General features: G+C 38.3%; 1 protein-coding gene across 2 annotated transcripts in view; it reads right to left on the bottom strand.

The window, feature by feature from the left end:
- The window catches only part of ERI3 (ERI1 exoribonuclease family member 3), a 264,150-nt gene extending 242,130 nt beyond the window's left edge, over positions 1–22,020 (bottom strand). Inside the window, exons 1-2 of one of the 2 annotated variants that reach the window (XM_070939619.1) lie at positions 22,009–22,020; positions 8,825–9,090 (exon numbers count right to left, since the gene is read on the bottom strand). In XM_070939619.1, coding sequence (XP_070795720.1) covers positions 8,825–9,067 — 243 coding nt within the window. In that variant the 5' untranslated portion in view covers positions 9,068–9,090; positions 22,009–22,020. The remainder of the gene's footprint in view (positions 1–8,824; positions 9,091–22,008) is intronic. The other variant, XM_070939620.1, reaches the window with a different exon arrangement.
- Between the last annotated feature and the right edge of the window lie 476 nt (positions 22,021–22,496).

Genomic DNA, 22,496 nt, shown 5'->3' with positions numbered 1-22,496 from the left:
GAAATATGGTCAACTATACCAACAAACATCTGTCTTGAAATACTCAAGCCATCACATTATTCAGGTGTACTGAAAATGTATTCAGAATTTCAGAATACTATTGCAGTACAAACATATATTTGTCCTAGTTATCTAAAGAAAAAAAAGTACATACGTCCATTTTAATTCATGAAGGACTCAATTAATTAAAGCCATGATAAGTAGCAGAAGTCAATATCTATGGCGTTGAATATGTCCTGGGAATCATAAAAACAATGTGAATGTGCTGGGGTTAGGATACTTAAGATGTATATATGATAAAACCAGAAAGGAATCACAGGGACTTTAGAAATCATCTAATCCAACCCTCTCTTAGTACAAGAACCACTAGACCATCTCTGACAGATAATCAACCAGCCTCTGCTTGAAGACGCCTAATGAAAGAGAAGCTACCACCACTTCATGTGGCAGCTTGAACTAATGTGGACTGAATTTAAGTGAGTGACAAGTATGAAAGAATTACACTTTTGGAGAAAATGAATGAGAATTGAATCACAAAACAATTACATGAAGAAAGAATAAGTGCATCAAGAAGACCAAGACCAAGGAAGTCATGGTTGCAGTTGGTGATCCTGAAAAAGGAAAAAAGGAAAAAAGGCAATATATGTAACTGTGTCTAGATATCGTTAAACCAAAAAAAGGTTGCAAGGATAAATAATATTGTATGGAGAAATACAAAAAAGATAAAAACTGTTCTAGCTATATGACTTTTTCTTCTCATTTCTTTAGTTTGTATGGCATACTATTTCTCATTCTTTTTCTTCTTTTACATCAAAAAGAAATAACTTTATGAGTAAGTATGTAGATAAGCATATTATATACCTCTGAGGAAATTTATATAAAATTTTGGCAGTATATTGGCTGACTGAAATGCCATTATATGGATAATTTTCATTAGACTAAAAACATGCAAACAAACCTGTGTGTGTGTGTGTGTGTGTGTGTGTGTGTGTGTGTGTGTGTGTGTGTGTGCAGGGCATAATGAAGTATCTGGAATCAATTCTATAGCCACAGGCAAAAGGCCTGCCAGCAAGAATTTCAAGGGACATATATGAACAATAATAAAGGAATGGCATGTGTGAATTACCTCGGGGGACAAGATATTGCCTAGGAAATATTTAGACAAGAGAGGCAGGAGTACCAATAGGATTAACTGAGGAAAAAAATTAGGAAGGATGCCCTCAATTGTTCAGTATCTTCAGACTTGCAAGATTCTGTTAATGTAGCCTTACAATAAAGTAGAATTAGTTCATCATGTTGTGTTTCCTATCTGGTTTATCTGAGACATAATATTACGGTGCTTTCAAAGTGGCCTTTGTAATTGGAGGAGCTGCAAGAAAATACGATTTGCCTGCAAGCAAAAACTGGTGGAACCACAAAATAGAAAAAGTAATAGAAAATGAAGAAGCTAAAATGTTCTGGGACTTTAGAATTCAAGCAGACAGGAACCTGCCACATAACATCCAAGACTTAACAACTATAGGTAAGAAAGCCAAAACAAGACTGGATAGAGGAGGTGACAATACCTGAAGAGAACAGAAGAGAAAAGAAATAACTAGGAAAGATAACAAAATACAGGTCTGCAAATCGAAATGCAATGATTAAAGAACTGGGGCAGTGGTGAGTTGCTCCCGGTTCTGTCTGCTTCTATAGAACCGGTAGTAAAACCGGCGGGAGGTTCCGCCCACCTGCTACGACGTCATCATGGGTCATCTGCACATGTGTAGAAGCACACGCACATTGCGGACCGGTAGTAAAGATAAGTAGAACCCACCCCTGAACTGGGGAAGATAACAAAATACAGAACTGCAAATAGAAACACAATGATTGTGGCAAAAGAAAACAAAGTAAGTACCAAAAGTAATAAGTGCCTTGGGTACAATCCCCAAGCAACTGGAGCACCACTTGAACAACCACTGTTAATGACAAAGTCATCATCAGTAAACTGCAAGAGGCAACTTTACTTGGAACCGTTTATAAACTGAGATGATACCTTTAACATTATCAAACATCAACTTTTGTCTATCTCAAATCCATGGGGAGGACTCGATAGGTGGATAAAAATGCCAAATCTAGTCTAAATCTAAACATCTGGCTTCCAATGTCTAAATGAGAGATTAAGACCAGACAAACTACACAAAGCTACCAATAGAAAAGAAGTGCTTTTGAATCAAGACAACTGCTGCTAGTAGTAATACATAGATAAATCTATGTACCTTCTGAGCATAAAAGAATTCTCCCTTTTGATGAACCTGTAATCACCTAATTCGGAGTAGAGTCAGGGCTACTGGATGCCTTCTGAGCATATGGCTCTAAAATTCTCGAAGCACTGCATATCAGCTAGCACCTTTGTGTGTTTTATTCTCTTACCCTGTTTCCCCGAAAAGAAGACCTCCCTGGATAATAAGCCCAATCGGGCTTTTGAGCGCATGTGCTAAAAAAAAGCCCTTCCCAAAAATAAGCCCTCCCTGAAAATATTTAAGCACATGCGCAGCCAGTCCCCACCATTTCATTGGGTTAGGATTAGGGAGACAGAGGTGGAAATCGGGTAAGGCAGCAAGAGGACCTCCGTCTTGCTCCACTCACCCCAAGATAATAAGACCTCCCCTGAAAATAAGGCCAAGCGTTTATTTCGGGGGTCAAAAAAATATAAGACAGGGTCTTATTTTTGGGGAAACACAGTATTATTAAACTGTCCCAAGCTTGTTTTATGTAACAATTAGTCATAATACTACTAAATATTAATTCAACTAGCACTGCCACAAGAAAAAAAAATCTCTATGGAAAAATGCATTTTTCTACTGTTTCACTTAACATTTTCTATTATTTCAGATTTCAAGCTCTTAAATGAATCTGTAAGGAAAATTAGTCATAGTGTGAAAGGTTTTTACAAACTCGTAGCACTTTTGATGAAGCAGATATTTTTTTAATAAATTAAACTGTTAACTAGATAATTTCCATCTGCACTTTTGAGCATAACTTAATATTTTGTGGGGTAGAGGGAATCTAGTTTTCCAGAAAATAGGATCAAATGCGTCAACGTAAGGCTTTTAAGAAAATTAAGAAATGTATCTATCAAGAAGAGATCATGTTTTGAAAGACTCTTACGATGATGTATGAATCAAAACTGCCAAGAACTGAAACAACTAACTAAGAGAAAGAATCAAAGACTGTCTGATTTTTGAGCTCACATGTTAAATGTATTATGTGAGAATCTAAAAATAAATAAATACATAAATAAATACAAGCAACATAGAAACATTTTTAGAAACATATGTATTAGCAAAATGCACTAATATGGGAATAATGGTCACTACCTGCTACACATACAAATAAGCAATCAAGCACATAATAAATAAATAAAAAGTGCAATGCAATCTTCCGCCTCAAAGGAAAACAGAAAATGTCAGCAATTCACAAGCACTATGGAGTATATCAAATGGCAAATGGGCCCTTTCCAGCCTCCAGAGTGCCTCTGGGGGGATGGGGAAGGCCGATTTCACCCTCCCCAAGCTCCTAGAAAGGCTCTGGAGGCTGGGGAGAGCGAAAAACGGGCCTTCCCCACCACACCCCGAGGCCCTCCAGAGACAGGAAACAGCCTGTTTCCCTACTTCCGGTGGGCCCACAAGGCCCGAAAATCAGCTGGCACACCGGAGCTGAGCTCACATGCCCATCTGTGGCATGTATGCCATAGGTTCACCATCACGGGCCTAGCAGGACATTCATTCATTCATTCATTCATTCATTCATTCATTCATTCATTTATTTATTATTTATTGGTTCGATTTATATGCCGCCCTTCTCCCGAGACTCAGGGCGGCTTACAATGCGTTAAGCAATAGCCTTCATACTTTTCATACCTGGTTAGTAGGGCTTTCGCCCCCAAGCGGTGTTCTTTCTTATACAAAGTCAGCTTATTGCCCCCACAATCCAGGTCCTCATTTTACCTACCTCGAAAGGATGGAAGGCTGAGTCAACCTTGAGCCTGGTGAGATTTGAACTTGCAGTAATTGCAGGCAGCTGGTGCTACTTAACAGCACTTTAGTCTGTTGCACCACCAAGGCTCTTGTAATACATTGTATTATATTTACATTCAACCTCAATCTACTTTTCTCCAACATAGATAGGCCTACAGATAGTTCCCAGAATTCCCCCCCAACATGGCTATTGCTGGTCTGCATGATGCTAAACTAAATATTTGAGATGCCATAAATACTGTATTCAATCTTCATTTTTATATTCAAACTCTGGCCTTGATCTCATATTTCTTAAGTAGAACTCCTGATTTTTATTCTCAAAGACATCAGGACTTTTTAGGATTCTGATTTTCCTACAGACAAGTGTTTCTGAACCTCTATGTGGACATTTAGGGGTCAGAACCTAGCTAGTTCAGGTGTTTTTGCTCTTCAAAGGGAGTTTGATCCAGTGCTCTAAAATTTTGCCCTCTATTTCTTACATCATTTAAATCACAAGCTAGTTTAGCCCTGAGTCATTCACCTATCAGCTGCTTTCTCTAAATGTGCTCTCAAGGTTCACACTAAAAAAGACAGCAGTAAAGGAAAAAAAACTTTAACAAGTTCTTATTTTTAGCAACATATTGAGAATAAAGTATTTTTAGTGCCTCTACACATTTTTATACAAATATAAGTTGATTGTCCTGGATAGAGAATTGCATGATAAGACAACGACAGGGATACAGTTCCTGAAGAAATCTAAATGAATAATTTCCAGCTTTCATGAGCAATCTTAGCCTCAAAATATATAGCAAAGCTACAACAGCACATCTTGTTACATGCTACAGAAAGGATTTGGGGGACATAGCTCTTCAAAACTACAGTAATTGTATTCTATTCATGCTCCATTTTTACTGCCAGCTGTAAACCAGCTCTACATGTATCAGGGTTTGCATCAAAATGATACAGACCAAGCCCATATCCAACAATATTGTAGTAATATAAATTTATAACTTTGACAGGTTTTTGCATATAGAAACAAGTGAAAGAAACATTAAACTATTTCTGTAAAATTAATTTTAAGCAATCAGCAGCACTTCCTCCAAAATTCCAAGGATTACAGAAGAGTTTGAAAAACTAAAGTAAAATTTCATTTTCTTTTGGGTAAACTGCTTTCAATAAAATGACTACTACAGAGAGGCAGCCATATCTTCAAAGTAATTTATCTAGCTTTTGATCCAAATGTAATAATGGAGAGTACAATATTATTGATACTCTTCAAAGTGAACGAGAAAGAGGAGCCGAAATTAGCAGCAAAAATAGTAAGAAATATCTTTCAATTTTTCTGCAGTTACTGGAAATAAGTTAATGAAAACCATAAGCCTCCTATCTCTTGTTCCCTCCAATTGTAACGCAGTTATGGCCATGAATGACTTCTAAAACTGGATGGATCTGTCACAAAATGAAAGGACATCTGAGCTCCTTCCTTACTTTGTAATTCAGACATTATTGTCCCATTAGAACAGGGGTCCTCAAACTACGGCCTGCGGGCCGTGTACGGCCCGTTGACACAATGTATCCAGCCCGTGCAGTGGTAGGATTCAGCCCCGCCCCCTGCGCTGCCTCCCGCCCCACCACTTCCACCCACTCCTCGCATGGCTGGCTTTTCCTGGCTGACAGGGGCCCAGGGAAGAGGTGCCTCACCTGCTGCGGCTGCCAGAGGGCCTGGGGGACAGCCAGGGACTGCAAGGTCCCTGTCTGGCAGCACAGACTCCACAGCTGGCCCTCCAAGAAACAGGTAAGGTGGCGGCAGCACTTGCATCAGCAGCAGGTAGAGGGGCGGGGGGGGTGAAGCACGTGATATGGATCACACCCCTGCTCCATCCCATGTGGCTGGGACAAAGCCAGGGGTGAAATGTTCCCAGTTCGCCCGAACCAGTAGCGATGACGGCGGGTGGTTTGGAGAACCAGTAGTAAAAACACCTCCCCCTCCCATGCCCAGCTGAGTCGCACAATCATCAGAGGCTTTTTTTTTCTCTTTTAAAAGCATTTTTTCTACAACCTCTTCAGCCAAAAAAAAAATGCTTTTAAAAGTAAAAAAAAAAAGCCTCTGGCGATCCCAGCTGAGTTGCCTGATTATCAGAGGCTTCTAAAAGCATTTTATTCTGTAGGGAAAAAAAATATCTTTAAAAGCCTCTGGTAATCCCAGCTGAGTTGCCTGATCGTCAAAGACTTCTAAAAGCATTTTTTTCTGCAACCTCTTAAGGTTGTGCAGGTTCATTAGGCTGCGGCCACCGCGAGTGAGGAAACCCGGGATTACGTTCCTCCTCCCCCCCATCTCTGCTGGGCCTGGGCATCCAGCAACAACTGCCGCCTTCTCTTTCCCCCCCTCCCCCGCCACTTGACTGCCCGTCTTTCTCCTGCTCGGATGCCTGAAGGAGGACAGCCATCTCCGCCACTGGACAGGGAGGCGGGAAGGCTGGCTGGCCAGATCAGCGCTGCTGAGCCCCTGTCTTGGCGCTTCCTCGCTACATCCACTCCAAGCGATCCCTGCCTGGTCCGATTCTGCCTGCCAAATGTGCAGAGCCCTTGCTCGAGCCTGTTGCACAGGTTCGACAGGTGCGAAGGACGCTCCGGCCAGCAAGATTCCAAAAGCAGATTGAGACTGCTGCGATGCAAATGGAATGGGATTCAGCAAAGTTTCTCTTCCTCACCCACATTTGCTCTTGTAGGAGCCATCTCTTTCCTGACAGAGAGATGGGAGGGAGAGAGGGAATGGAATGGAATGGAATGGAATGGAATGGAATGGGATTCAGCAAAGTTTGTCTTCCCCACCCCCATTTGCTCTTCTAGGAGAGAGAGAGAGAGAGGGAAGGAGGGAGAGGGAGAGGGAGAGGGAGAGGGAGAGGGAGAGAGATGGATGAATGAATGTCGATTATAACCTCCTTGGGGTTGAGAAGAATTGCTGCAAAACTGAGTTTTCTGAAGTGGACCACTAGGCTCGTAAACAACTTTAAAAATAATCTAGTAAAAAGAAAAGTCAAACAAAAGCAAATAAAACACTCCCAGGAGGAAAACAAATTAAAGTTTCATTTGTGTCTATTATTTAATGGACTGCTAAATTGGCAAAATGGACTGCTAAATTGGCCCCGCCCACCCAGCCACGCCCACCCAATCACATCACCAGCCACGCCCACCCAGTCACATGACTACCTAGCCACACCCACCCAGCCACATGGGGGCCCAGCCACACCCACCTAGCCAGTCCAGCCCCCCAACAGTCTGAGGGACCCTGAAGTGACCCCCCCCCCCGTTCAAAAAGTTTGAGGACCCCTGCACTAAAACATAACAATGTTTCAGGATTTCATGAAGCTTAAACATACTTCAAAAATGCTTCAATTTTTTATGCATGCTAAAAGAAAAAAAATTCAGTCAAAAGTGACGCATTGACTGATAATATTGTCTCAAGGTGGTAAAATGCAAATCTCTGGTAAAATCAATGCACAAAACACAGCTCCACTTAAACCCAGAACTGCAAGCAGTTATCACCATAATACCTGAAAGACTAATTTTATTTAACAATGTTTTCCAATTCAAAATCTTTAGAGGTGAAACTAGAAGTGTTCATAAAGATTACAAATAATATAAAGCAGGTCCAATGCAAGATACAAAAAAATGCGCTGATTTTTTAAAAATAATACTCATTTGCTTTTCTGTGGAAAAACTGGAAGATGCATATGCATTATTCACTTTTATTTTTAGTTATTTTATATATTAAATTTATATGGTGGCCATCTCACTGTTCCGACTGATTCTGGATGGCTTACAATAGTATAAAAGCATAAATATAAAAACACTAAAAGTACTAAAATTAAGATTAAAATCAACAATTACAGGTTAAAAACAAGAACATGGATGGTACAGGGCTGGACTTTCGTCTCTCACTTTTATAGTAATCAATAGGAAAAGTTATGATATTTCTTTAGGCCCTCCAAATACAATAGGAAATATTCCTTCCCATCCCACCTCCCTATACCCTTGCCAAAATCCTTACCTCAAGCTTGGTAAATAAAACATGTTTAATGAGAACAGATTAGGGAAATCAGTTAAACAATGTACATTGTATATGAAGAATCATTATTTTTAGGTGTAGAATATTGGAAACTTGCAGTAGAGAAAAGCAGATCAAATTATGTAGTTTCTAACAGATTGTTTTCAAAAAGGCATGCACTGCCCATTTGAGTGTGAGGTTTGAGAGAAACAGTAGTACAATCTTAGTTTATCCTGCAAGTGTGAACATCTGGAACTTATTTTTAAAGCAATACAAAAATATTTAGGCTTGTAATTTAACATCTAAGCGCAACTAATGAAAACAAGGGAATACTTAGGGGTGTTATTATTCTAGCTGTTCTGCAGAATCCAGCAAATAAGGATGCATGGTCACACCACGTATTATGTCATTTGCAAATTTTGTACCACTGAAAATTAGACAGAAAACGGAAAGAGCTTCAAATATATTTTCAGAAATTCACAGCATGTAAGGCACAAAAGCGGAAAGCCTTCAGGTTGCCCTGGGTATTCCTTACACAACTGGAAATTACAAAGTGGATCATCAATTAGCAAGAGAAAACACAAGGGGGCGCTGTAAGAAATAAAAGGCAACACTTTCTCTGGAATCATGTTGGTCTCTCAAACACCGTATCTATTTATAAAACAGGAATGAACTCCATCCTTCAGAAGATATATGAGGTAATACAGAACAGAATGCAAAAGTTTTTCTATCCTACCACTTCCTTTATGAAAAGAGAAACAAGTTGTAGCCAAATAATTACCTGAGGGTGGATCTGGGGCTTGTCGCACGTGGCCTCAAAATCCAACACTAGGAAGTAATGATACCTCTGTGGGGGAAAGGATGACATTGCTGCCATGGAAGCAAAGCCGTGAGAAGCCAGTTTCCCGGTTTTAGTGGAGCTGTACCTCTGGAAAACTAACAGAAAGGAGAGCAGAGGAGTCCTCAATCTTGGGAACAGTCTGAGGTGAAGCCTTGCTGCTGTTGAACCGAGACGTGTGATCATTGAACACCTAGCAGCATCTGGAACTTCAAAAGAAAAAGAAACAGGAATCACTATACACATACAGACTTCTTCATTTTAATGTCATTGAGGAAATACAACTTCCATTTATTTAGTTGAACAGAAGCGGGAAATTAGTTTCTATTAATCACATCACTTATTTAAAGCACTTCTACCATATTTTGCATAAAATAGGATCCAAAGCAGCTACATGTGGTCTTCATTTAATGACCAGTCACTTAGCAGCCATTTAAAGTTACAGTAGACTCCCCAACTTTGACCTGGTCTCAAAGTTACAGCTGCTGCAACGGCCCATAGTTGTTCACACTTACAACCAATCACAGGGACACCGCCAACCCCCGCTGCATATATCCCCCACCATCTTACTCTACCGGATCCCTGCAGGCCTTGAGCCTGCTTCCCAGTCCACCAGACTCCATACCCTTCTCATTTATCTTTTGATGATCTCCAGAGCTTGGATTAGGGAAGCAGAATGGATCATATCATCATGTGCCTACGTGATCGGTGGGGGAGAGGCCTAAGAGTTGTGGGAATGAGGATGGAGGCTGAGGCCTGCAGGGATCCCGGCGGGGTGGAGGAGCAGACTCAAGGGCTATGGGGACAGTTGGGAAACAGAGCATGGGGTGTCTCAGGATTGGGGAGGCCTTGAGACGTAAGGGTCTAATGGGTCTGAGCCTGCACTAAGCCTCCCAGGGCCTCCCCCAACCTGAGGCACCAAATGCTCTGCTTAACGACATGCACGACATGTTTTAACAACTGCAACAGGGAGATCAGGCAGTAGGAATCATTAAGAAAAGCCATGTTGTTTATTGGCCATCACCATTTGCAAGCATAATGGGGAGACTCCAATATGGTCATACATTGAGGATATCTGTGCACTAATCAAATTACTAAGAGACATGACAGCCGGTTTAGTGTACTGGTTAAGGTACCAGACTAGAAGCTAGAAATGTTCTAGTCCATCCTTAGGCATGAGGCAAGTTGGGTAACCTTACACTACTCCCTCAACCTCTCATCCTGGTCATAATTTCTTTACTCTCCTATCATCGGGAAGGAGAGATAGAAGTATAGCCAGCCGCACAAACAGGCTGAAGAACAGTTTTTATCTGTGGGCTGTCAGACTCCTGAATGAGAAATAACATCATAACCATGTAGTATGATGGACTGCAGGGCCCAATGATTTATTTATTTGTCTTCACTGTGTTGGGGGGGGGTGCAATGAGGGAGCTCAACCAATCTCATTGTACATATGTTGTGCACTAACAATAAGGATTTGAAATTAACCTAGGAAGGAGACAATAGTGAACCACTTCCAAAAATTTGCCAAGAAAACTGCAGAACTGCTCCAGGCGGTTGCCAGGAGTCAACACTAAGTGAAGGGCACTCCTGAGAGGGAGAGGAAGGAGAGAGAGAAAGAGAGAGAAAATGGAAACAAAATGATGGTGGATTGTATGTCCCTCCCAAATGCATGCTGGAAAGACTCTCCTTTAAAGCCACCCCAACAATAATATAGTGGGTATCAGGAGGACATCCATTGAGATTGGTAACTATCAGTAAACCTGGCTACTAAATACTATGGTAATACAACAGTTGATAACGTTCAGAATTAATAATAAGGACCAATATGTTATAATGGAGGGAGCATTGTACATAAACCAGGGAAATGCAGGTTTAAAACCCCATTCGGATATGAAATCACTTTCTCCATCTAAACTTCCCAGGAGGATACAACATAGAATGGCTCAAGAATGCTACACTGAACTCTTTAGGGAGACAATCCAATTGGAGAGAAAAAAAAACCTGATAACTGCTCATGTCATTTTGAACCACATTTCAAAATAGTAGTTCCAATATAAATGCGATTTATAAAATCCTTAAATCATACAAATCAGTCTAGTAAATAGTAGCACACATGTACTGCCTCCACAGCAATAATTTATAAAATAGGAACTCAGAACCAGAACATTTACCTTATGGCTTTATGTGCCTAGCACTGCTCAAGCCATCCATAACAAATTGCATGAGAAAGCTTAAGACAATGATTTTTCAGTTTTAGATACTATTGGAGCCCTCCCCCCAAGTTTTGGGACAAATCATATCCTCTTCAACTGGCTAGATTATGGAAATTATAAAACTGTGTTTCCCCGAAAATAAGACTCTGTCTTTTATTTTTTTGAACCCTGAAATAAGTACTTGGCCTTACTGCCATGCGCTCAAAAGCCTGATTCGACTTATTATCAGGGGATGTATTATTTTGGGGCAAACAGGATACAAAAAACTGGAATCAGGGTTTGAAAAAGTTGCATTAGTAACTGTATGGCTGAACTGGTAGTAATTGTAAAAGATATGTTTAAATCAAGTGTACATATTATATACATGCTTTCAGGTGACAGATATATAATGCTCTGCATATAACGATATTCGCAGAGAATCATTAAGTTCAAATCTTTTAGACCATCAAGTCCAACCACTTGTCCTATGCCAGAAACCAAATTAAAAGGCTTCTGCTTGAATACATCCAGTGACGGATGTACACCTTTTGCATAATTGGTTTTGCTATAAAATTGCTCCTATTGAAATCATTACTAGAATTTAACTTGATACAGCCTTTCTATAATTTAAATCTATTACATCATGTCCTGTATTCTGAGGTAACAGAAAACAAGGCCTGACCTCCTTTGTGATACCCTTTAAGGCCATGATGGTGAACCTATGGCACGCATGCCAGAAGTGGAACACAGAGCCATCTCTCCGGGCACGCCAGTCGTCACCCATTGCTCTTCCAGGTTCCGGCGCACATGCTGGTCTGCACGCACGCAATGGCTATCCTAAATCTCTTCCTCTATCTCCAATGTAGCTCCAGACTGTGTTGTCTCGTTTTGCCCCCCACCCCTCCTTGGAATGTGCTTCCTCCTTCCTGGGACACCATCTTCCACTTTGTATACACATTTCATCATATTGATAGAGTCCTGAAGAGTAACAGCAGATTTTCCACCCGACCCCTGGCCCCAAGAATGAAGAGATCTGGACAAATGTATTTGAAATTGTAGCCTTTTATTTAAAAAATTGTTGAAGTACACTTCTTTTGAAGTAGTACTATATAAGAACCTTATTCCTTTCTCCTACCCACTCAAAATTAGATTAATTTTAAGAATGAAAAAAAATCATTCACATGATAGAAACTTCTGGTTTGCTTTGATCACTGTATATTGAACCAAGATTTATTTTGGTTTGGATATAACCCTGGATTTACACAACATGCTCAGCTAAATCTAAAACCACATTTCATAACAGTTTAGGCCATATGAAAATCTGGCAACAGCGTACATGAGATTCTGCTGATCTGCTGAAAAATACTTATTACAAACATTAAAATTTATAGCATAATTTATTTTAACAATATCAAAATAGTACCAAAATTTACTGGGCGGGAGAAGGACTGTTACTGAAATCCTATTAAAATGGTACCTCTCCATCTGGCACTGTAAAATTGTTCTGGTTTTTAAGGTTCTCTTTCCCTCATGTAACTTGCCTTTTAAAAGTTTTAGTATAAGGAGCCTGTATATCTTTTTTTTTTAAGTCTAACATTTGGTTAAGTGGACACATTCTAGAAATAATGCCACTTGCACCTGTTAAGTAGTGACAAGATATGGTATAGAAAGCATATTTTTAGATTTTAAAATGTTTTTAAAAGCAGCATCACCAAGCTTTCCATAGAAACTACTGAAGATATTGTAAAAATCTTCAGTCATTCAAGAAAGTAATGTGTTAAAATAACATTACCTAGAAAATACATTATATCCTATAAAAATCTAGGCACAGTTTTCTATTTCTCTATTCCTGTAGCACATGACCATGGCATACCAACAGAAGTTTGAAGATGCTCCTGCTAAACTTCTACTTTAGCAGGAAAAACTGATTTAGTGCATTAATATTCCCTTAGATTAAGGTTGAACACTGGCACAGAAATTAGATTACAAGATTCAGCCGTGATAAACTCTGGTTCAAATAAGATATTATATTAGCTAATTTGCTTATAGTTTACTAAGAATGACTGTCATACAGTTTGAATCTGTTTAAAAAATGAGATGGGGGAAAAAATGGAAAAATATGTATTTGTGAGAGAAAAAAAGAAAGATCAGAACAAGGGCTTGGAGAAGATACCATACTTCGTATCATTAATAGTGTTGTGGTCCGCCAGCAGCCTGCAGATCTGGCAGCGGAGTCGGACAGCGATGAGGCTGAAGAAGAACATGGGCCAGTCCTGGAGGCTGGGGAAGGCCCGGATGAGGGCTCTGCGTCAGAGGCAGAGATGGGGCCAGGGCCATCGGGGAGTGAGGTGCGGACTCCAGAACCTCCAGAGACTGATAAGAGTGAGGCAGAGGAACAGGAGGAGCCTGTTTCTAATGCACGCATGTGAAGAGCTGCCAGAAGGCAAGAGCAGCTCAAGCAAAGAGGACAACTCGGGAGTAGGGCCAAGAAATGATTGGCCTCTCCCATAAGGCTTAAAACAGACCAGCAACGGCGTTCGGGCTTTGCCAGAAAACGTTTATTTATTTATTCAACTTGTATGCCACCTTTCTCCGAAGACTCAAGGCAGCTTACAAAGCATTTAAAAACCATATATAAAAACATTAAAAATTAAAACATTAAAAACAATTAAAACCGATTCACACCATTCATGGCCGGATCTCGCCAAATCGCAACAGCCCCAGGCCTGCCAGAAAAGCCAGGTCTTCACTGCTTTTCGGAAGGCCAATAGGGTGGGGATGGTCTGGATCTCAGGAGGTATAACTGGTTCCAGAGAGCTGGGGCAGCCACAGAGAAGGCCCTCCCCTGCGGCCCGCCAGCCGGCACTGTTTAGCTGACGGGTCCGGGAGGAGACCAACTCTGTGGGATCTTACCGGTCACTGGGAGCTATGCGGTAGAAGGCGGTCTCGAAGATAACCTGGCCCTGAGCCATGTAGGGCTTTAAAGGTAATAACCAACACCTTGAATTGTGACCGGAGACCAATAGGGAGCCAGTGCAGCTCGTGGAGAATTGGTGTAATGTGGGTGTACCTAGGTGCACCCACGACAGCTCGTGCGGCTGCGTTGGTAGTTTTGTCTTCTTCTTCATCTACATCTTGTATTTATTTTTGTATCTGTGACTTCTGAATGTTTGCCAAGAAAGGCCTTTGGCAGTTTGCCTAATTGGACAAGATTTGCAATAGGACTGAGGAATTTGTGTTGGGAGGAATTTGCTTTAATTTAGTTGAACAACACTGGAAATGAAGTAATTCTCAGCTGTTCGAATAAAGTTTGTTTTTTCACTGACTGATTTTCCTACGCCTTACTGGGTCACAACAAATAGTGCGACTGGTCCAGGACTTATATATAGTATAATATCTGCCTAGCAGCTATGAATAATTAATAATTTAATTATATTTTTATATTATTAAAACTTAATACTCAGGTTTGCAACTATTTTTTACATATTAACAAAATAGCTAATGAATTTCAGCTTTATGGGATCTTTGTATATAATACCAATATTTAAATTTTATAGGTAAAGTTTATAATAAAACAAATGAAATCTGTACATGTACATAAATCAGACAGATAATTCCAATAGCCGATTTTCAATAAAAAGTAGATAAATTCATTGTAGTTGTATTTTCTGACATCATTCTACAATTTTTATAAGAAAAGATAGGACAGGGGAAAGAATAGACTCTAATAAAAATTAAGAGCAGATCATTGTTTTTGTATCCATTATGGTCCAGTCACCAATCAATGCAACTAAAATCAGATTTTCAAGATACAAACAAATCCATATTCTAACATGTATGGTTATGATCAATTATGGTCATACAAGAATAGATCCATCTCTGATGCGTCGACCAAAAGGGTATAAAGGCATCCTGATCATAAAAACTGTCTGGACATTTTATAACATGGCCAGCTGTCTGCTTAAAGTAAGAATTATACTTGTCTTTTGTCTGGATAGAATATTATCAATATATTAATGAAAATATATTCTTCTATGCAGATATAACAGTATAGAATAAAATCATAGAGGTCAATGAATTATCATAAGCCTGAAGTCACAGCACTTTTTCGAAGGAATGAAAACAAAACAAATAATTCCTCCTGTCTTACATTTCACAATAAAATACTGTAATTTTCTTAAAAGCCAAGCCCAATAAATTTAGTAAATTTAGCATTTAGTAAAAATTATCTACTGTATTAAAACGACCAAGAGTCAAAACCAGTATGAAGAAATTGATCAATTTAATCCAGCAATTTTTGAATCTAGGATACTATTCAGAATATTTAATATTGACTCATTCAAAATAGTGAAGATCAAAATAAACCTTCATTTTCATACAAGACAGGATAGAATTCTCACATGAAATTGGGCAATTTAAATTTTACCCTGCTAGCAATATCATGGAATTATCTAGCTTCCTTTATAATCCATGACATACAAGAGTCAAGCCAATCTGAGAATAATCTCCTTGACTTCAAAATTCTTTTCAGATCTTAAGGTGATACAAACTGAAAAATATTGTTTATTCTATGAACAAGTAACTAATATTCTGGTAATTTAACTACCGTATTTAGATATAATAAGAAAGGATGATTTAGAAAGAAGATGACAAAGGGCAGGGAACATATCTATGGAAAAAAGATAGAAACCAATTTATCACCATTGTGGAATTTGGACCTCATCTGACATTAGCAATTATGCATGATTTTCATCACTGAAAATCTTTTCTGTATGAGGGAACCTACATCCAACAGGTGGAACTTAATTATCTTCATTATCTCAATATTCATAATAGTTTCATCCTTATAAACTATTTGTTAAATACCAAAACCTTAATTTGGCCTATTAAATTAAATATTAGGAAAAATAAAGTACTGAAACGACAACAACTATTGTGGTATAATACCGTGTGATCACCTTAGGCAACTTTTAACAACGAATCCAATATTCATAAGTTTTAATGATGAGTTGATATGCCAACAAACTAAAGAATGAAAATATATTAGGGATTAATAAGCAAATATTAAGTGCAGTAAGATTGTAGATATACTTGATGTTGAAGAACAAATCAGTTGTATCAATATATACCACCATAGTTTTTAGGTAGCTTGTTTTTTAGATGTACTGGGCATGCAACTTCCAAAACTCCAAGTCAATATAGCTAAAGAGCCATCATATATGGTACAAATGTTAAAAAATATGGCAGATGATTGCATAGATTTTTGTTCATGGTTTATCTTGGCTACTGATTATCTATTCTTAACTATTGTCAGCTACCCAGAGTCAAGACAATCGGAAAGGTGGTCTTATTAATTGAACTACAACTAAATTAAAAAATATCTGATGGACACCAAGTTGAAAAAGAGTATTATAGCACATGTTAAAATTTCACATAATTCCTTTCTCATTTTTTGATTTGGCACCTTTTTCCAAAAATGTAAATCTCGTACAAAATGTAAATAAATATACAATGATGTGTTAGTGTTAAATGATAACATAATTTCTAATAAAAATAAAATTTCAGGATATAAAAAGGTGTTTCTACAAATGAGAAATCAAGGTAATTCATGAGTATAGATATAAATGTATTTGATTCTGTTAGAGCTGTCCAACTCCAATGGAAGTGCAGTTTCACTTGTCCTAGTGAGGAACAAAGCTGTTTACAAAAAATGTTTATTTTCAAAAATGCATTGTCCTGTAAAACTAATAACTAACAGAATTAATGCAGGAAAAAGTTACACTGGACTATTTCTAAATTGAAATTATCTAGTTTTAGTGACAATTTTGAGAAAGCATAAATGGTAAAAATAAATATGGTACATAATTTAGTTTTTGAAGTAGTGACAGGATTCAGATCCTAGACTAAATTATAATTCACTTTGAATGGTTTTCACTTAATAAATTATGTGAAAACCAGGTAGCATAGTTTTGTAAGCACAAATTATCAGTTACTAGGATGTGCAAGGTTAGTGTGGCTTCCTCCTGAAAATATAGAAATGTTATGGAATGCATATACTCCATATTTTATGCTTCAGAATATTTATATATATCCAAAAAATAAAGTTTGGCTTGAGTATAAAATTTAATCAATGTTAAGTACACTATATTTTTTTTCCTAATTTTTTTTTAAGTTATTTTAAAACTGTATTTTTAAAAACATAATATTGACAAAACCCATAACATTCACACAATATGCTAAGCCATAGACTGTTTTAAACCTGATTTGTTGAACAAACCAGAGTCAGTTTTGCAGATGAGTAGCTCTTAATTTCCACTTCTTTGAACTAGATAAAAATCTTAGGGTTAGGCTGAATACAAAATCAAGCCAAGTTAGTAATTTAATCATAATCAGCCCTCTAGTCTCTATTTATGTGTCGTAACATACCAACAAGCTACTATTTCAAATTCAGATTTGCTTTTTCATAGCAAACATTCTATCTTAACACAAATATGTGCATCCACCCAAAACAGTTTGCTCTTGTTTTCATGTTATAATTATAATTTCTGCAATTCCTTTGGTTTGAGCTATCCCGAATCACTGTGAATCAAAGCAGCATACAAGTTCAATAAATTAATGTTATTTTATTAAAGTTCTATGCTTATAATTACTAGACTCCTACAATAGTAACACCCAAATGTTGACAACTTTCATCTAATGAATATCATTCATTACAACCCAAAGCAGGTACATTACAAAATAAATATGGAATGAAAATACCTCTAAATATTTGTATGCCACTCAGTCACTTTCATATGAGATGAGCAATTACACAAATACGATTTAAAAAATATTTTTTCCTAATATATCTAAGATTTTATTCCTTGAGTTGTCATTAATATTCATATCAACCTTTAATTCATGACAATATTTTATATTCGATAATTAGCTGTTACACATTTCTATTCAATTGCTTTTTGTTATCAGTATAGCATGTAAAGTGAATACTGTATGCCATTTTTTATTTTTTAAATAATGCTAAAGACACATTTGTATGATAGTAAACTAACCCAACTCCTTTCTAGGGGTGACAGACTGATTACATTATATCCATACGAAGTAGCTCTCTAAACTATGACTCTTCTTGATGTGTAAATGTAGAGTAGATAGTATTAGTATTTTTTTAATTAAACAGAATTGGAAAAGAAATGAATACTATTTCAATACAATACTATTTCAAATTCTGGTTAATATTAACCAGAAATGACGCCACTTTGTATGACACATCTCACTAATATACAGAAGACTTATCAGCTGTGATCAAGAAGCCACTTCAGACCAGGATGAATTCCAGGCAAAGCAATCTTAAGCTTCCAGGCAAAATTCCAGGCAAAGTAACTGCCAAATTTTGAATGAATATACAATATGAGATTACATCATCTAAATCTAAGCAAATGCTAATAGGTGTGGTAAAGAAGTTCTTCTTGGCAAATAAGGAAGCAAATTTCAGACTGATTGTTAAATCTAAATGAAACATGGTTGAAGGTTATAGCTGACATCCTAAGTGGGGAAAAAAGTCTTGCAATGATATAAAACTCATATTTTGCTGGTTACAAAAGTATGCTTCTTGATCAGATAATTGAAGTTTGTGAAGTAACTGCAAAATGTTTCAAGAATAATCCAAATCAAACAAATCAAAATGGCTGAAGAAGCTGAAAAATACATGAATGGCATCTGACTGTTCAGGGGAGAAGTTCATATAGTCGAAGCAAAAGACTTATCAACTGTCATATCTTTTCTTCTGTTTGGATTTTAAATGATAGAAGAATAAAATATTAAAATAATATTAGATTTTAAGTGATAGAATAAAATGATCAGATGCTTCATCAAGTACAGCACATACTACAATGATAGGGCTATATATTAGAAATTAATATATACATACTTGATTATTTATATTTTATATAAATAAAATTGTTAACTGCTATAATAGTACATTATGCTTTCTTTTTTTTCTGTTGTGTGTTTTTTTCTTTTCAGGACTTGTTTGTAATTTTTTTTAAATGTGATGCATTGTAATTATCTTTGTCCTTTCTTTTATTTTTCTTGTTTTATGATTATTTATATAAAAAATAAAAGTACAGCATATACTACCCAAATTTACCTGAAGATACTTATTATTAAAATACACTTTGAGACATTAGAATATAAAGTCTTTCATTCAACAAATACTTCTGAGCATGTAAACTATTCCATCTATCTACACACTGTAGATACAGTAGAATTCAACATTCATCCAGTTACCACAATCAATATTATATCATGAGAGTGATCAGACTTATTTATCAATTTGGAAATACCCGGATTTCTAAAAGAAAAGGTAGTTTTTGCACTCTAAAAGACCCCTAAGGTATTTTTTAATGTGTTTTAGTAGAAGGAAACAGCCAAATTTCTCTAGAATATATTATATCTTCAATAATTTAAAATGGTAATGATTACAAATTATACTGGCCAAGATTTGAACACGCCATAATGGCTTATTCATAAATAAATTACAAAAAGAATGAATTCTCAAAATGTGATGGCAAAAAAAGCAAACAATCACAATATATCTTAGTGCAATGTCTCAAGTGCCCATTAGGATGGATCCATGGCTCATGATGAGATAAACTCTTTATGTAAATTTAATATATAAATTCAATATCCATCAGAAAAGGAAGATTTGAAGTAGTAACAATATACTTGTGTGTAAGAACTTAATAGTGGGAAACAATGATCATGACACATGATACAAGAAAAATGCACCATGGCCAGGGGTGGGTTCTAAAATTTTTTACTATCGGTTCTGTGGGCGGGGCTTATTTTGTGGACGTGGCTTGATAGTCATCTGACAATTCTTTAGGATTTAGCAGAGGTACTGGTCTACCAGGCTTTTAACTGCTTGCCGAGCTGTACCGGTCTACTCATTTGTTTTTGGAGGCACCAGTCTATTCATTTGTTTTTGGAGGCTCTGGTCTACCCATTTATTTTTGCAGGCACATGTCTACTCATTTATTTTTCCAGGCACTGGTCTACTCATTTGTTTTTAGAAGCACTGATCTACCCATTTATTGTTGCAGGCACCAGTCTACCCATTTATTGTTGCAGGCACCGGTCTACCCATTTATTTTTGCAGGCATCGGTCTACTCATTTGTTTTCTTTTAACACTGATCAGCTGTAGGGTGGCCCTTTGAAGCCCTGCGGCAAGAGTTTAAACAGTTTTTTTCCCTCTAGCCAATCAGCTGGGACTCAGGAGGCAGCAATAGATTGGGGGTAGGGCCAAATAAAAGGTAAGGTTAATGGAGGGGGGCGGGGGGCCAGAACCGGTTCGGTGACATCGTATCGTCACTGCTACCGGCTCGGCGGAACCGGGAGGAACCCACCACTGACCATGGCTAATCAGATGGCCTAGGTAAACCACACACACACACACACACACACACACGATGCATACAATACTTTGACCCTAAATCACAAAATATATATTGGTCATGAGTAAAAAGCTTATCCTTCCCCACATGGATTTCTAATGACATCTATTCAGGGAGCTCTGATTCCATATTCAAGAGATACTTTTGGAAAGCCTGGGTAGTTACCAAATGGACATTTTTTTCTCTTAAGGCTTCTTTAAGTGGTGGACAATTATTTGCAGAGGAAATAATCTAAAAGTCTTGTATCTAAATTAAATGATTAGTTTGGCATATTTAACACAATGCAAGGTCACATTTCTCAATCAGTAGAATAACAAATATATTTTAATCAGATTTCTGTTTCCAAGTCTTTAAAGAGTGCATCCTATGAACACAATATTGTCAAGGAGATCCTACTGGTACTGAGATTTACTGCCTAATAAATGCTTTAGGATTACAGCCTACTCAATATCTTCATCACTGCATTTCTCCAGAAACATACTTTCTTTCGAAGATCATATATCTACTTCTATCCACATTATCTATCCTTGTCATTTTTAGTTTATTGCAGCAGGAAAGAAATAAAGCTATTGTTTAAAAGGGAAACCGTTAGCATGGTATCTTTCCACCAACCACGCTCCTGCAGAAAAACAAGTCTAGTAAACTACCCATCTCTCTACTATGCCTATCATTTTTGAGTTCTAGACTTCAGTCTGACAGACTTTTGATATTTAACATGTTTACACCAGTCATAACCAAAAAAAAAAAAAAAACAGCTGCATCACTTCTGGTTGAAAGCTAAATTCCATTCTTGCCAATCAACCTGAGCAACTGCCTTTCAATTATTTGTCCTTTTATTCCCACAGCCTGAATTTTAGATGACTGCTAGCTTCTGGAGCAAAGCACAGGGAGTTGAACAGTCTTTCCCCCTAAAACTGATAAAAGTGTGTAACCAATACCACACATCAAGATTTTAGCCATTAACAAAATCTCGGAACAAGTACATCCATCCCTTCCCACAAGCCATAGCTATTCCTTCCCATAGCTTTTATTTCTCTGTTTGCTCCGTAAATCACACCGGCTAATCCAGCCCCTGGCTCCCCAATGCAACTTGCCGGCCAGGCCTCACTGAGTCTTCCCTTCTACCTCCACCTCCCAAATCACCGCTTCTCTCGATTCTGTTAACTGAGCTGCTGCAACCTCCCCGCCCGGCCCAACCAGCGCTAAGCAGGGAAGCTGGCAATTCCGCATCCCAGAATCGGCGGGGATTCGTAAAATCCGTCACCGCAGGCCGAGCTCCATCCCCCAATGCATCCTACACCGCGCCCCCCGATCTTGGCCTCAGGGCCCACTTAGGCCCTCAGAGTCCCAACCGGCAGGCCCTTCCCATCCTCGCCACTCAGGCATTCACCAGTCAGTAAACCCCCAGACACCCCCGCCCCCAGGACAGCCCCGGTCACCCCCATCCCTCAGCACCACGAGTCCCCAACAGCAGCCACTCACCTTCGCGCCCTCTGACCCTCGAACTCAATATAAACGACAGCAGTATCGACCAACCCCGACGGAGGTTCCCGCCCTAGGGGGCGGACTTCTTGGTTGCGGACATGCGCGTAAAAAAAAATATTGCCGCGCGCCTCTTGCTTCCTTGGCATTGTGGGATACGTAGTTTTGAATCCTGTCGGAGGGAGGCGGGGAGGGATTCCGCAGGTGGCGTCTTGGAATCCTCCGTTTCTCTGATGAGTTGGTTCAGGAAGGAAGGAGCTCGCATGGGCGTTGTCGCACAAAAACTGCCTTAGTGTCACGAATATTATCATTCATTGACAAATTTAGCCTTGGCAGCATTTTGCTTTTAATTCTGAGCTTTCTAATCAATAAAATTGTTGGTTGTGTGAATTATACACATACACACATATTCACAAATAGCTTTTTCATGGTAAAATGTTTCACTGAATTTATCTGAAGATGTCAGATTATGCAGAAGACTTTTTTGC

Source organism: Pituophis catenifer, unplaced genomic scaffold, assembly GCF_029215685.1.
Source record: "Pituophis catenifer annectens isolate HBS135680 unplaced genomic scaffold, rPitCat1.0.hap2 SCAF_3, whole genome shotgun sequence".
Lineage (NCBI taxonomy): Eukaryota > Metazoa > Chordata > Lepidosauria > Squamata > Colubridae > Pituophis > Pituophis catenifer.
Note: the sequence above shows the minus strand (reverse complement) of the source record. Positions and strands in the feature narration are given on the sequence as shown.